The sequence below is a fragment of the Solanum tuberosum genome, unplaced genomic scaffold, assembly GCF_000226075.1.
Source record: "Solanum tuberosum cultivar DM 1-3 516 R44 unplaced genomic scaffold, SolTub_3.0 scf00150, whole genome shotgun sequence".
Lineage (NCBI taxonomy): Eukaryota > Viridiplantae > Streptophyta > Magnoliopsida > Solanales > Solanaceae > Solanum > Solanum tuberosum.
Window position 1 is genome coordinate 493,324 of NW_006239073.1, and position 16,717 is coordinate 510,040.

Genomic DNA, 16,717 nt, shown 5'->3' on the forward strand with positions numbered 1-16,717 from the left:
TATATTATACATATGTATTTGTATATTCTGGCGAATTATACATATACAAACGTGGCTAATTATACAAACTCGAAGTCAGCCCACATAATTAATGTATAATATTAGTCGTGAGTGGTAATTATAGCAAACTATAGCTATGATGAGTAATTAAATAGTATAAGTTTGCTTAACCGCGTAATTTAATTGATTCTCTTCTTTTTTCTAGTGTTCCATTCAATTTGTCAGCATTTAAACCAATGCTCTGTATTTATTTATAATACAGTAGTTTAAGAAAAATACATAACTATGACGATAGTTTTTTTATTACAGCAATATACGTGGATACAAGTTAGATATTGTATATATGTATACACATGAATACACTTGTTATTCACAAAAATACAATGTACTTCACTTATTATGCGTGCAGATTCAATGTATTTCACCATTGCTATCCGTACAGATACAATGTATTTCAGTTGCGCATGGTTACAAACTATCGTTATGTTTCGTAAATACAGAAACGGTTGCTCTGTCTCGTAATTAGAAGCAGAACTATAGTTATATACAAATAAATTATCTTTAATTAATCCACTAAGCATATGTTATCCTTCCTTGGAACATTTATCAACTAAATATACCCGCCAAGATTAAGGCGAATAAGGATAATTCACCTTGCTTTTGTTGTTAATTGATTACAAAATTATTGTCTTCTTTATTCGTTTTATCTCATCGCCGGATGATGGTTGAAGAGAATTTTAGCATTTTTGAATGAATTTATATTCGATTGCACAAAGCATTATATTTTTTACACTCTCTAAGTTGACTTATAATAACAGATAACTCTATAATAAAAACAGGGTAATATACTACTCGAACTGATGAAATTGCATCTCTAGTGTATTTTTATATATATATATATATGTTTCATTTATATCCAAGATATGTTTTTGCTATAGCATTTGTTGCACCTATTTAATAGGTTAAATGTCCTGCACATCTATATTGGGATGTTGATAATTTAATTGAATTAGGTAGTGTGGAAAACTTTGTGCTGTATTGTACCAACAGGGTCAGCAATTAGGTGTGATTGAACAAGCCATTGAACAATATACCCATAAAACATGTGCAATTAATGTCCTTATGGTCCTACTCTTGTCTTGGCAAAACAAGTGTGTGGTCCAACAATCAAGTGTTTTGCCCTTTGCCTTGTTTTTTCTTTTCATTTCACATAGTAATAAATATATTAGGTTTCTCCATATTTTGTAAGGATTAAAAAAAAGTTTGGCATTTGGCGTTTACACAAGAGGAATTTATCATTTACTATATATAAAAATTGCCCTCGTATATACATTGTAATTTTCCAAGAAAAGGGGGTTGGGGCTCCGTCCCTACACACCCGGTATATGCATCAAACCAATAAATCCATGACAATTGCTTTTTTCATAGGATTATTTTGCCTAACTATGGTTAGGTAATGCATTCTTAATTCAATTTGTCGTTCAACATTAACATGATTTGGCGCATACATGGAGTCTGAGTAAGTCCTTTTCCTCGTTATAAATGTACATGGGTCAATCAAGTTCTAGTGAATATGACTTTCGAAGGACAAATTAACCTACTGTTGTAGCACTTCCAGCGGGGGCTTTTATTTTACCTTTAGGATCCCTAGTTAGCTAATAGTATATTGAGAAATTTTCTTACTCGGAACGAGTGTTTATACCAAATCAATTAGCACTACAACCTTTAATTTCACAAAGTAAGTAATATATAAGTATCATTTTACTATAGTTAAGTAACAAAAAATTGCAGAAAGAGTAGAAGGTGCACGTTCGGCAAAATCCAATTTTTTTGGTCCTAAACCTTTTTTTTTTATGATAAAATTCATTTAATATATGACATTCACGGCTCATAAACTTCAAATCTTAGATTCTCGATAACTTTTTTCCTGCATATGGTCGGCATGTGAATCTTTTGGCTTCGCTTGCACAGTGACATTTTTATTTTATTAGCTGTACAGCCCATGAAAATCAATGTGTAGATATTTTTTTTCCGATAATCGTGGTATCCAGACCAGCTTTTGCGCACCTCGATTAATTTTATGGGATACTTGTCACCTCTCACTAGCAATAGATATAAGGTAACTATATCCGTCAAGTTTAGGACAAATGAAAAGAGTTACCTAGTGTTTTTTTTTGTAACGCTGGGAAAATCAATGTGTAGATATTATGTTGTCGTCATTATAGATCTTTTGCTTTCTCTAGTATAGGGAGCTCGAAGTAGAATAAATAGATGCATGGGATATTCAAAGAGTTATAGTCACGAGATTTCTCCTCCTCTAATTCCATCTATGGTCCAGTTAAAAGACTTGGTACTTCCACCTAAGAATTCCTTCTTCAGTGAACTAATAATGACTATTGGTAACTTTTAGCCAGAGAGGCCAAATGAGGTCTTAAATGACTCACATAGTTTGGGGATGATCACACGTGCTTGTAGTCACATTGGCTACCCACAAGGGGTGGGGGTGGATTAGGTCAGTAGACAGTTGTGTATTGCCTGCCTGTCTGGCTTCTCCTTTCCTTTCATACCATTAGTAGTAGGATATACTCTTGTAGGCTCTCTTGTCCTTAAATATTTCTTACTGTTTTTTCCCTCATAATTCGATTACCTTATTATTTCGTTATAGTTACTATTCATTTCTTTTCAACATACTTTGTCATATTTTATTTCCTATGGCTTCTTAGCTTCCTAGTTCTTTTTCCAAACTACTTTGAAATAGTCTCTCTTGAGTTGAGGGCCTGTGGAAAATATATGTACACTTTTAAGCAAAATTACACCGAGTATGTTGCTTATGATTGGGGGGAGTGAAAAAAGAACATATCTTACAAGGCTTAGACACACACCTGACACCTTGACTATTTATGCTTCGATGAAATTTGAACTCTGATCTCTCTAAGTTTTCATTCATGTTATTGACCATTAAACCACACTCTAGAATGCATCGTGACTTGTGGTTGTGGAGTTTATATAGTGGATGACTGAAAAAACAAAAAAGTGAGACCAATTCATAACACAAGCTAAGGTGAATTGTCAAGTGTAAGAAACTGCATTTGTGTCGGCACTCAACTTACTTAGTTTAGTTAGACTGTACAAATGACAACTAGACCAGAGCCGAAGCATACAATGCAAAACAATTCCAGATGTAAAAAACATTACAGAATTGCAATATAAACAATGTTTGCAGCATTGTTGGCAAACATAATAAATACAGGAGAGATAACATAATTTGGGGCAACAAAAATTAAGTGGAAAAAAGCCTTATCACGCTCTACCTGTCAATTCAATGACGGATTCATGCACAAGCTCTGCCAGCAACTCCCTTTCAATTTCCGTTCCTACATTGTCTATCTCTAACCTCAAATATTGAAGCCAACCCTTCCCCACAACCTCCTTCCTCACCATTCCATCCACCACCAGGCTGTTTCCGTCCTCATCATCATCACCAGAGAGACATTTCACCTCACTAGAAAACCATTCCTTCATTCGGGTCCACACCTGGTCCACCAATATCAATTTAGCTCCTTCTGGAAGATTGTTACTAACCCCAATATGGGGAATGGCTCTTTGGCAAGTGTCTGGCCCATATCCTGAGATTTCCATCAGTGCTGCATTTACACAATCAAACACAAGTTTTCGGGTTGATCTCCTTTGTCTTCGCCTGGCCTCGTGTAGTGTATTCTTCTCATTGAGATCAACATACTTTTCTCTTAGAGATGGATCCAAAGGGCTTTCAGTCGAATGCCACATCAATAAGAAGGCATCTGATTGCACTTCATCAAGGCCAGCCACCGTTAATAAAGTTTGAACAGAAGAGAACCATTCTTTTTCTTCTTCCTCTGTCCGCCAAGTGGATAAGGATGGTCTTAAAGGAACTGAACTGGCCGTATCTACGCAGGAATCGTTCCATGACAGAGTACGAGCAATTGATCCTATTGGAGGAGATTTGTCAATCAGATTGCACCTTATAGGGTCAACAGACAACTCACCACCTGCTAGATTTGATCCAAACAAAAAAAAGGTCAAACTAGAAGTTGCACATATAGCACATTATCAAAAACAAAAGGGAAAAATAGAGCTTTAGGTGTCACTAGTTACATGATTTACCATGATGATCTGGCTTCGTCCTGCCAAAGGATATACATGCTGGATGTTCATCCTCTTCAAATGTTGTATCCAAAGCAGATATTGGACTTGGTTGGTCCTGGCTCTCACATTGATTTTCCAAGGGCAAAGATTTTGATACAAACAGGCCAACCTGCTAAAAGTACAACATCAATGAGCTTTGAATTTCTTTGTAAGCAGTCAATTTGTGAAATAGTCATATAAATCCTATTACAGTTGGTACAACAGATTGCCCCCATAGATTGATAAAACCTCTTTAACAGAAATCACAAAAGAGGAAGAAAAAAAAGGTATGCAAGAAATTACAAGGAGACGAATCAAAAGTTGAGAGAACTCCTATTGCCTACTTTTCAGGAGACAGATGATAACCATCAAAACATAAGAACCAAAAAAGTGGAAATAAACTGATTTTTGTTTCGGTAACCATCAAATTAAATGAACAGAAAATGGAATCAAACTGATTTCCCCTAATTAGTCCCATAAAACCACACTAAGGTATCACCCAGAAAGTGTTTCTTGAAAGAGGAAAGTACTTTACCTCAGGAGAAATTATGCCTTGCTCCCCAAACGAATTCTGGGAAACTAGTTTGCCTGGTGATTTGTGAAGATCGGCTGACGAGAACTCACGTCCTGGATCAACTTTTGCAGGACAATGTGAAGACTTAACACCAGACTGCACTTCATTGTTGGATTGCAGATGGCGTCCGCTGTCTTTGCTTGGTTTTTTGTTCCTTGAGAACAACAGATTTTTCAGTGACAATTTTGTGCTTCTTGGTTTTGTTGTCTCTTCAGGAAGGTTGGGTTTTCCTGTCTCAGGACCTGGAACATCTGCATTCAACAGCGTACCGAATTCAGTCGAAGATACAGGAACAGATTTAGACCTCAAGAGGTTCCTTGGTGACTCATCAATGACTTCATCACAATTGGAATTATTCATCAAGTTGGAATTTGAAGTTCCGGGCTCTTCTTTGCTAATCTCCTGCTCCATTCCTCCAGCGTTCTTTGTGTCAGAAAGAGCAAGCATCTCACCTAATGTACTGGACCTTCTTCGCAGATGTCTATGTTCCGGAAAACTTCCATTAGAAGACACCATTGCCCATCTCTCTGAAAGTCGCTTCTTGGCTTCTCTAGAAACCGAAGATTCTGGGGAATAAGATGCACGGCTCAAGGAGGAGCAGGAATAAGGCTCGACAAATCTATTAATGTAATCCCAGGAGTGCCTAGAAACTGGTGATATGACTTCTGAATCACTGAGATTTCCTGCAACATACTCATTTTCAGACTTGTTAAATGAACTTTCATCACCAATGTAGCCATTGGAAGACATAGAAGAAAACAAGGTTTCATCCCTTCTGTGTCCACCAAGGTTTTCATGCATCTTCTGTGATATGGCCACTTCTCCTGAATCCTGTGCTTCATTATCCTCTATGTTTACATACTTCATTTCAGCTTCTGATACTCTTGGTGATGCTGAAGGTGGAGAACTTGCAACCCTGCAGTTGCGTGTCTTGCTAAGACTTGGTTTCAACACCACTATCCTTGTCGGCTGAGCGGGATTTTCATCAATATTCCACCCTGGTGCAGGAGGGGAAATCGGACAATGGCTTTCGTCTACCCTGTTTCCCTGACCCACCTGGGTGGCTCTCTTCATCTCTTTTTCATTTTTGTTTCCTGATTCACCAAATCTACTATTATCCACCATTTTTGTTGGTCTAAGAACAGTAATTCGTTTTGTCTCAGGAGGAGGAGGTACAGATTTCAACTTTTGTAACTGCTGCGAAAACATTGGATTGGGTTCTTGCAGAAACTTGAGAAATAAATCTGTGTTGGAACTTAAAACGTCCAATGCTTCTTGGAATTCCTTAGACTGGCGAAGATTTCCATCTATAGATAAACATTTAGCTTCAATGAACTTCTGACGAACAAAAGCTACCTTCTTGTCAATACTGGTTTCGTCGTGTCTTGCCTTTTGGGGAGATTTGCTTCTCACACAGTTTATCTTCGTGGGTTGCTGCCAGACTTCATAGACATCTTTATATTCATTCTCTTCTGGGCATTGATGAAATTTCTGATGCATTTCTTCCATCAAAGATCCGTTTTCGTGCTGGCAATAACTGAAAGAGGAATCAGTATGACATCGAGAATGACCTCCAAAATGACTTTGTGTGGCTGAAACAGATCTCCGAGTTGGAAAAGCATCAAGGCCCATCAACTTGGCAACAAGACTAGGTGGGTTCTGACTAGAATCTATTTCCTTGGACATTTCTTGGGCTATAAGCATCTTCATTGGTGTTCCATTTGATTTCCTGTTTGAACTGTTTCTCTTCAAATCTGAAACAATCTGCATGCACCATATCTGAGTATTAGTATTGAAGCCAAATTCTACAAAACCCAGCTCATCTTGCTTCCTTAATTAATATCATCTAGAGATAGTCTGAAAATATACCATTTTTTCCTCTATTTGATCCCCAGAAGGATACATCCTGACAACATCTGATTGGCTCCTCGAAAGAGAGCCTGCAGTAAGATGGGCCAAGTCAACACAAAGATTCAATTTTACGGTTAGAAGATTCAAAAACAATAAAATCAAATACTCAAAATCATCCATATGAATTCAAACTAGATTCAACTGTTCTTGCAGGAGGTCCTTATTTTATGCAAATGAAAAAAGCTCCACATGGAGGCAGTCATATTCATACACAGCCAACCCATACATCATATATCATTTTTAAACTTGGTAGGCGATTAGTCTTCAGCAAACAATACTATTTATGCACCGTTCCCAAGTTTGAAGAGTCAACTTCACTAAAATGTTCTAATAAACACTCTTCATCACAAAAAGAAAAAAAGAAGATGAAGAAGGTCTAACCGGAACAATGGTGATGTTTTTTACCTACAGCACTTTCATTAGTGTCTTGTTTATGTAAATCTCAATAGAGAGTTCAAAAATCAAAGATGGAACAAACACTAAGGAAACATATATAGCAAAGAAGTTCATTAATACCATGTGGTTTATCTGTAAGAAGCTTGTTTCCTGCCACCCCAGAATTTAAATCGAAAAGGTTCACCATTCGTCCCAAGCATCCTGGAAAAGGTTTATCAAGATTGCAATTTTTTCCATTCTGAAACCCATTCATCTCACCACCTGAGACACACACAAAATTAACAATGTAATTCCACAGTGCTGCATCAATCCTTCTCTCATGAAACATTAATATCCAAAGAGTAGAGAATCAAATCCGAAATACTTATAATTTTCGATATGCCAAATAAATAGGGAGGTGTTCAAGTCAGCAAACATAATACAACCATACAACATTGAAGCCACGAGTAGCAGGTACTCGGAACAAATTAGGAGAGAACAAGAACTTAAAGAACAAGCTTACAGGTATAGGCAGAAAACCCAGAAGAGATAAGTAACATGATTTAATAAAAATGTTATCAACAAACTATAGTAGTCAAATCATAGAGAAAATCTAATATCAGACAATTCACCCTCTCATTCTGCTACGTCTAAATGGAGACATAGATTTTCATACTTCAGTTATTCATGCCAAGGATCCCAATATGTGAAGCTACAAAAGATGCATTTTCTCCAACAACAGCTTCACAGCAAACTGAGGAGGGAGAATTATTAAAACCATTAAATAGGAATTTGGAAAAATAGCACCCGGGTGGGAACTACTCCTTTATGATGCTGCAATGGCGTTATTGCTGTATTTCTATCAATTATTTTTGAAATATATAATTTTTCCTTTTAATAGATGGAATTCAATGAATTGACCAGGATAAACGAATGACAAAAAAATTAGCTTATTCAACCATTTGTTGCATACATTACACTGTTTAGACCTAGATTATACAGCTAGAAAATACACAAAAATCCATATGAAACTTCAGATCAACCAGTCAAGCAAAAATCATAACAAAAGCAGTAAAAAAACGATATTTTTTTACGAAACTAACTAACAAACCAATCAGAGTAATTACTAATGAACCCTGAAATAAAATAGACAGGAAATGACAGGCATAAACAACAAAACCTTAAAAAGCTAAAATCCGAAAAAAAGAAGAAAAGAGAACACGAAATTACGAAAAAGAGAAAAAACAAAGAAAATCTAATTCGAATTACCTTAGAAAAGATAGATCGGAAGAGAGTATAAAAATGGCAACTGAAAATGAAAACACTTCCAGTTATGCTAAAAAATCTTCAATCAATGAAATGCAGGACCACTTGACAATGCCACCGCCGCAGGTTTCATACAGTAGCTGAAAAAATGCGTGAAAAATAACTTAGAAAAGCTCAAAATGTGGACACAGATCTACCAGTCATTTCACGGCAAAGAAGTCGCCGGAAACTGAAAATTAGCATTCCGGTGGGAAACTCGCCGGAGAGCCTTCATCAGCTCACACCGATCACGTTAATAGAGAGAGTAGAGAGAGAGGAAGTGAAGTAAAAAGTTTGTGGATTAATGAGAACACAAAATGAAAAAAGGTATACTTCATTAGTAAATACAATAAAATTGACCTGACAAGAAAAGATCCTTATGGTTTGGGATAATTGTATCTCGACCCCACTTCTTAATTATTTCATCAAAATTGCCCCCACATAAAACGCGGCTCGTATAGAGCTGGTAAGTATTAACAGGTGCACCGTCGAAGGGTTGTTGAATTTATAAATTACACTTGCGGGTCCTCTGGCAGCTAGTTAAAGGTATGCGGGTACTAATACATAAATTATTATGTAAAATTTAATTATTCATAAATTTCTTCACAATTTATAAATATATTAATATACATATTTCTAAATTACACATCAAACATCGTATTAAATCATAATTTTAACCAATAATATTTTTCCAAACCGATTAGCAAACTATCCCTTATTGCATTATTAATTTAATCATTTTTTGAATTTAATGTTATGACCAATTTGGTAGCAACAACATTTAGATTTCAGGTAAGTGAATCCATCAATTTAATGCATTGAAAATTAATACAATTAGGTGTATGCATGATTATGAGATAACTTCCACATTTATTTTCTCATTTTAGGAGCTTTAAATTAAGTCTAATTTTATAATATGACAATCAAATGAATAATTTGGGATGTCCAACAATACTTGTTTAGTTTATAAAATCAATGAATAATTTATCATTTTATTTATATTTTATTCTTGCTATTAAATATTATTTATTTTTCAATATTTAGATAACTCATATTTAATAAGGGTGATTTATTAAAATAACCCCTATAATGTATTGCTTCTTAGTTTTTGTGTCAAGTTAATAATGGATAATTATTATTAGATAGAGGAAATAATTATTAATTGTTGTCAACACTTACTAAAAAATGTAATAAATAAAATTATTCAAGATTTGTATCCTCTCTTTTTTTCTCCTTAGTACTATTTTTTAGGACAAGTAGTACAATTGGTTGTTCGACAATGAATATTTACATCTCCTGACTGATAATCTGATATATATATATCACTCCACTCGTTTTAATTTATATGATATAGTTTAATTCGATATGAAATTTTAAAAATATGGAAAAACTTCGCAATGTACCAGAATTACCTTAAAAGGAGCACACTTTTGTGGACTTCTCCAAATAAGTGGAACCAATATGGATAAAATATTGATAATATCATTTAATATTTGTTAAATAATAAAATATGTTATTCTTTTATGAACTGATCAATTTTTTTATTTTATTTTTAAAATCATATAAATTAAGACATATGAAATAATATGCACTAGTTATTCACAGTTGAACACAAATATACATATGAAATACTATGCACTAGTTAGTCACAGTTGAACACAAATATACATATGTTATATACATTTGTTTCTTATATATATTTTTTGAATAAGCAACTACACTGTGCAAAAAAATTATTTTTTTACTACACATCTCCCTCTAAACGTTTTTATAAGACGAAGATGTGTACATTTATTTCTTCACAATCAAGAGAATCTTTAACACAAAAGAACAAAAAGATCTCCAATGCAAAGGTGAGGGATCAATAGTTGTAGTACAATTATAAAGTAGTAAAATATAAAGGCATAGTATAAAATAATGGAATGCATATAATAAAGTAGTTTTTCTATGATTAGTTTCATAATGAAGCTTTTGGCTCATTTGTCCATTGACTTTGACAACTCGATTGCAAAATCTTACATTAGCTATTCATGACAGCTTTTTCAAGCATTATTATTCTACCAATTAAAGAGAAAAAGACACTTTTTTTCTATAAAAAAAACCAACCAAATAAAGTGGATTTTAGGCTAATTTCCAAATGATGGTAGCTTTACTTGTTGGTTCAGATAAATCAAGACCATATAATTGGACTACAAATCTCAAAGAGAGACTTATGACCACAAACAACAAAAAGGGACCCCTCTTGCTTACCAAGTCACTCTCCATATTAACGTATCTTAATATTTTCAGTCAGTCGGTTATAAAATTTTCATTTGTCTAATCATAATAATTTATAATTATTGTCGGTCTGTATTATATATTAATTATATAATAGTAGTTATATATTAATTACTAGTTAGAATTTATATAATAACATATTCAGTAAAATCTCACACATATGAGATTTGAAGAGAGTGGTATAGACAAATTTTATCCTTACCTCGTAAAGACAAAAAATGGTTTCCGCAAGACCATTAATTTAATTATCACATATGATGAATAAAAGAAAAATGATATGCATAAATAAATAAATAAAAAGGCATACAAATAATAAAGAAAGAATCACATAGCAATCAGACTAGCTAAAATTTATAATAACATAAAATTTTATTTTTGGTTATAATTCGATGGGCTAATGTGTAGACATAACGCAGTAATTATACTTCATCATATATTACTTTATTACAAAATACAAATATATGTCTAATAAAATAAAACTAGTTGGCTCTATTTAGGCTATCAGTTATATGTTCAACCCGGTATGGATATAATCATACTATAATAATGAGGATTCATTTCTTAGCTCCACTTAGCTGACATTTGCCTTTCATGTTTTTTTTTTTTTTTTAAAAAAAAAGAAAATTCGTACCACCATCGCGCATGTTTTGTCTATGATAAGGTGTGGATAGTTCCCAATGAGATGTAATAAAATATTATTTAATTTTTATTTTTTTATTTTTTGCGTTCAAGTTTTATAAATTGGAAATATAAAGAATTATTGTTCCAAATATAATATAACGCTTTATAAATTACAACATACTTATACTATCATTTAACTAAGTTACCAATCGCTTCCAACTAGATATATCTATTACTCTAAGTGATTTGAATCTATAAATATTTTTACGCCAAAAAAGCTAATTGCACTATCTTAATGCAAATTATAGTTTTTGTTCGTTCAATTAATTTAGCTAGCGTTTAGCCCCAAGTTCTCAAATATTCTTGACAAATTATATTAGGGTGAAGTTTTACCATGTGTTTGACCTTAATTTTTTCCAAAAAATTTGATTTATACACATAAGATCTAAAAGTTATTAAAAATATTCGTAAATCTATATTATTATTTTATAATGAATATGTTCCATTAAAAAAATAACCTTATAATATTGTTTATAACAATCAACAATAACAAAAGACAACAAATAAGCAAGACAATACATTAAACACATACTAAAACTAGTCATTAATTCAGTTATAATTATATTGGGTATTTTTTTATAAAATATAAAAGTTAGGGGTAATTTTGGATTCTTTAAAATTTCCAAATATTGAAACTTGGCCCAAATACTCATTTTTTCTAGTATTTGAGAACTTGGGATACTTGACAAATATATTTGCCAAGTTATATGACCAAACACCACTTCCCAAGTTTTCTCTAAGTATTCTTGAGGTCAAACGAGTTAATTAAGAGTTACTCTTGAGAGGCCCAATGATTTAAGCTTGAGACTTCGATCTCAAGTTTAAAACCTCTAACCACCAAAAATAAAGGTACCAAAAGATAGCAACAACAGGTTTTCCTTTTCAACAAAACTTTGTCAAGGGGTGTATATATAGTCATTTTATATTATGACTTATTAACCACTGTATTAATTTTTACATTTAGGTAGTTGAGTGCCTACTATTGAACACACGTGCAAGTGAAAACAATTGCATTAATGTCATTTCTAGCTAAGTTGAACAAGTTATTAAGTACTATTACTCTTTGAACAATACTTATTCACTATTAATTTGATATAATTTTTAAGAAACTATAAATAAAAGGATAATTTTACTAATATATAACCCTTTGAATATAATAAATATAATATCTTTAAAAATGTAATAGAAAAATAATTAATTAATAATAAGAATATATTAGGAATTAAATGTAAAATTATTCATTGATTTCATAAACTAAACAAGTATTGTTGGCATCCCAAAATAGCATGATGGACAACTATTAATGGATGGAGCGAGTAATAATTTATCTATATTTTCAGCATTAGTCTTCTAGTTCTATTTAATATTTTCTCATCTTCTGTGGAAAATTAAGGCCAAGGGAGATCTAAGTCTATCTAATGAAGAAACTGTCCCTTTCTCACGGATTTGACGTGACTTTTTCAAAATGAAAATTAACAATTAGTAGTAATTCCTATTAATCCGTATTGTTGCATGCAAATAATGACATTCAATATTCCTAAATTTTATGCTATTAGCTGATGCAGCAAATGTCACCTTCCTGATTTCCCATTAAAAAGGAATTAGAGCTTTTTGGTCCCATTTTTGGGCCTTTTGGTCAATATTGGTAAGAGTTGGTACACATGCTTATTGAAGAACTAATTAACACAGATAATCAAACAGCAAAAGGAGCCAACGGGCACAAGGATCTTGATGCCTATATATACATCCAAGTGGGAAGGATGTTAGAGGTGAGTAAAATGACCAAATATAACACTCACGGGAGTACCATTAGACTATGAAAGTAATTGATCACCCAATAAATGGATTAACTAAATAAAATATAAAAAAAAATCAAGAATTATGATTTCACATTAACGTTGTTCAGATGATAAGCACAAGATTGTGAATTCGAGTCACCAAGAGAGCGAAAAGGTGGGAGGAGAGGTAAAATAAATAAATTAGTGAGAGTCTTCCCACAATAGACTTGGGTGAATTCCCATTCCTTCGCCGACCCCTAACGCAGTGAAATTTTTTTTACTAAAAGAAGCAAAAAAAGGGCAATGGGCTGAATCTTATTCGAATTGAAAAGGTAATTGACCAAAGCCAATTTGATTCCACCTTGTTCAAAAATTGCATCTATAGTTAAAACGCAATAGTATAATAGATAATTGATGAACTTAAACGAAGAAAATGATCTCCCTAAAAAGATTTGTGTGTGTTTTTTTACAGATCTCATGAGTTACTTTTTTTACTAATTACCTCTGCTGAAAGAAAGTCATTTAATTAAAAACATTCAGCATGGCTTTCTTTCTCGAAAAATGAAATACACGCAAAAGGACATGCCTAATTTTTAAAAAAAGCATTATTTTAAGCACAAAAACGGCAAAGCTAAAAACACCTTTTGATGCACTGCTAGAAACTGAGTAAAAATTCGAATAAAAGAGTTCATTGTTAAGAATAGTACGTAAAAAGGTCAGCTTGTTCGTATGCTTTAAACTTTAAACAAGCCAATAGGATTAGGATTAATACTGACTAAAGAAATGTTTAGGCACAGTGCTAGGAGACATTATGAGAAAGATTCTTTAGATGCCAAGAACCAAAACTAATAAGAGCTGATAAGTTCGACAAATGAGATTGACACACATGGTAAAAGGGGACCACTGTAAGATTCGACACATGTTCTCACACATCTTTTTTTGTCTATACACATCTTTTTTTTCTATGCTTATTCTATATTCCTTGTTATAATTGACATTTCACTGTTGACCTCCAGCTTTCGAGAAGGAAAACGAACAAAACACACTGCAAAATCATATTCAAATACTTGACTATTCTTTTGCTCTATAATTAATACCCCCATTAGGGGTTAGGAGCAAGAATTTCGAACAAAGACAAAAATGATTTTGAGAACTGAAAGGTTACACAAATTTATGGAAAGGTGTATAAGTCAAATTGGAAGGCTTCTAACCATTTTTTATAATTGTGATGTTTGAGTTAATTAAATGCATATCAACTAATTCTATGAGATACCTCTCACCAGCATAGGTACCAAGGACTCTGTCCACCAAGGCTTCAATTGACAAAAGGCTTGGACAGATCCAGTGGCGGACCCAAAAATTTTACCAAGTGGGTTCAACATATTAAAAAAAAATGAAGCAGTATTAAATGTTGTGGGTGGGAATCGTACCCGCGATGCATTAGTCAAACTGTAACTACTTTGCGCTGGGCTACATGTTACTATTGGTTTAAGTGGGATCAAATTAATTATCTATAGTGTTTTGTTTCAAAAAACAGATTGAATATATATGTATATATACAGTGTATTTTTTCGACGAAGTGGGTTCATATGAACCAATTGCAACAAGGTAGGTCCGCCCCTGGACAGATCACAAATGAAAACAAATTACTAGTGTTTTTGACTCCTTAGAATTTAAACTTAAGACCTCATAGTTTTCAACGCACTTTTTTGACCGCTAAGTCTCACCAAATGCACACTACAAGATAATATAACACACTTGGCTATTATTTTGCTATATACAATCTAGTACCCCATAAGGAGTCGGCAACAAGAATTTCAAGCAAAGACAAAAGGGGTTTTGAAAACTGAAAGGTTACACTAATTTATGAACTGGTGTATAATCAAATTGGAAGGCTTACGAGAGGTCTCGAGTTCGAACTCGGGGCATCATGTCACATTTAATAGGGAATACCCTAGCCTCAAAAATGGAACATTATGGTGCAACTCCGGATGTGTTAGGCTACAACAAAGCGGGTATCTGATGCCAGATGAGAAACCAAAAAAAAGTTTTTTGGAAGGCTTCTAATCATTTCCCTATAAAAACTTATCATTAGAAACCTCCAAATTAGATACCCCTACTCATAACTTTCGCCACCCTTGCATGATAATTCAAAATTCAAGCAAAGACAAAAATGGTTTTGAGAACCGAGAAAGAGTACAACTAATTGTATGAAATGGTATAGAACGAAATTCGAAAGCTCCTAACAGTTTCCCTATACAAACAAGTTGTACTGTAATGAGAAATTACCAACCCTCTAGATTTGGATATAATTACTTGTAGCTTTCACTCTCCTTGCCTTTTCCCAGTTAAACAGGCTATGCAATGTCACATTCTATATATGGTAAAAGAAAACTAATGAGTAAATGTTGTTCAGAAAGTGCCATCAGTAAATGCTATATATACTAAATACCTATTTTCTAGTAATCGAGAAATCCCTGAGGTCCTAGTATTGCAGGATAAGAGACTTGGTAGTTGGTGGATAATGGACCTGCCCCTCTATCCTTCTCCACTAACATACTAGGCTTTTGTCTGTGGCAGGTTTCAAACCCATGATGTGCTTCTTGTCCACACACATCATGCCTTGCATTTTTATCTCTAGACTGACATCCTGGGGTGGAAGTATAGATACCTATGAGACATTTGTTTACTTAGTGAATGAAACCTAGGAAAGCAAAATACCAGAACTACTAAGTTTTTTTTATTTGCAACCTCAAAAACCAATTTCCTACTACATGCCCAGCTACAGACTTAATTTGGGGAATTACCTGTTTCCAAGCCAGGCAAGTCATTTGTTACCATTAAGCACTGTGTATTTGGCATTGAATGCTTCCAGAACATGGTGACCTACACATAGTAGACTAATGTCATGCTAGTGCAATAAACACCCCGAAATTAACAATGTTTTCCTTGGTGGAATTCCATTCTGTTGGAAAAAAAGAAGAAAATACATGTTCCTGCATCTCAAGCATAACATAAGTCTAACAAGGCCACATGAAGGATAATCATGGAGAAAGAACATACCTTCAGTGGGTTAGGGGGCAATCCTGCCATTCCATCATATGATAATAGGACCCACAGAAATTTATGAGAATCTTCAGCTCCATGTCCATTCATCAGAATGATCAGGGGAAATTTCTTCAACAGATGTAATCCAGCTTGAATTATCAAGTAATAGAGATCTGCCACTGGCTTTGTCAGAAAACACTTCAGAGTTGCACGAGAACCAAATGTCAGAGTTGAGTGCACGTTCAACTGATTGAGGAGCAATTTCTCTTGGGTTTGAATCATATAAGCTGTTTTTGATCTCTTCATGTGTTAGACCAATTGAATCTTCTATATGAGGCAGTCTTAAAGCATTATAGGTTGATAAACCCTTGTGCAATGGGGAACTGGCTGCTGACAAGAACTTCCAGCCAAAAGTATCCAAGGCCATTGGCATGAGGCCATCAGAATCACAATGATGCTTCTCATGATGACTTAGATATGGGATGATTGCATTGCTGCTTTCAAATGGATTCTCAGGATTACGATCTTCCAGAAGATCTTGCTCCTCTGAGCTACATAGCAAGGGTAGATCAAACCGGTCCATTCTTGCAACTGCATATTCTTC

The 16,717-nt window shown here is 33.8% G+C and overlaps 1 protein-coding gene across 4 annotated transcripts; it reads right to left on the minus strand.

The window, feature by feature from the left end:
- Positions 1 to 3,057: 3,057 nt before the first annotated feature.
- LOC102578662 (uncharacterized) lies at positions 3,058 to 16,492 on the minus strand. Of its 4 annotated transcripts, none has more exons than XM_006352657.2 (7): positions 16,129 to 16,492; positions 15,873 to 15,951; positions 7,166 to 7,306; positions 6,608 to 6,678; positions 4,700 to 6,502; positions 4,144 to 4,294; positions 3,058 to 4,028 (listed from the first exon to the last, which is right to left on the minus strand). In XM_006352657.2, the coding sequence occupies exons 1-7, from the start codon at positions 16,417 to 16,419 to the stop codon at positions 3,301 to 3,303; spliced, it is 3,264 nt and encodes a 1,087-aa protein (XP_006352719.1). In that variant the 5' UTR covers positions 16,420 to 16,492; the 3' UTR covers positions 3,058 to 3,300. The 4 variants fall into 4 exon arrangements, with proteins under 4 accessions (XP_006352719.1, XP_006352717.1, XP_006352716.1 ...); XM_006352655.2 differs by having other exon boundaries at positions 4,144 to 4,297; XM_006352654.2 differs by having other exon boundaries at positions 3,058 to 4,031; positions 4,144 to 4,297.
- Positions 16,493 to 16,717: the final 225 nt, after the last annotated feature.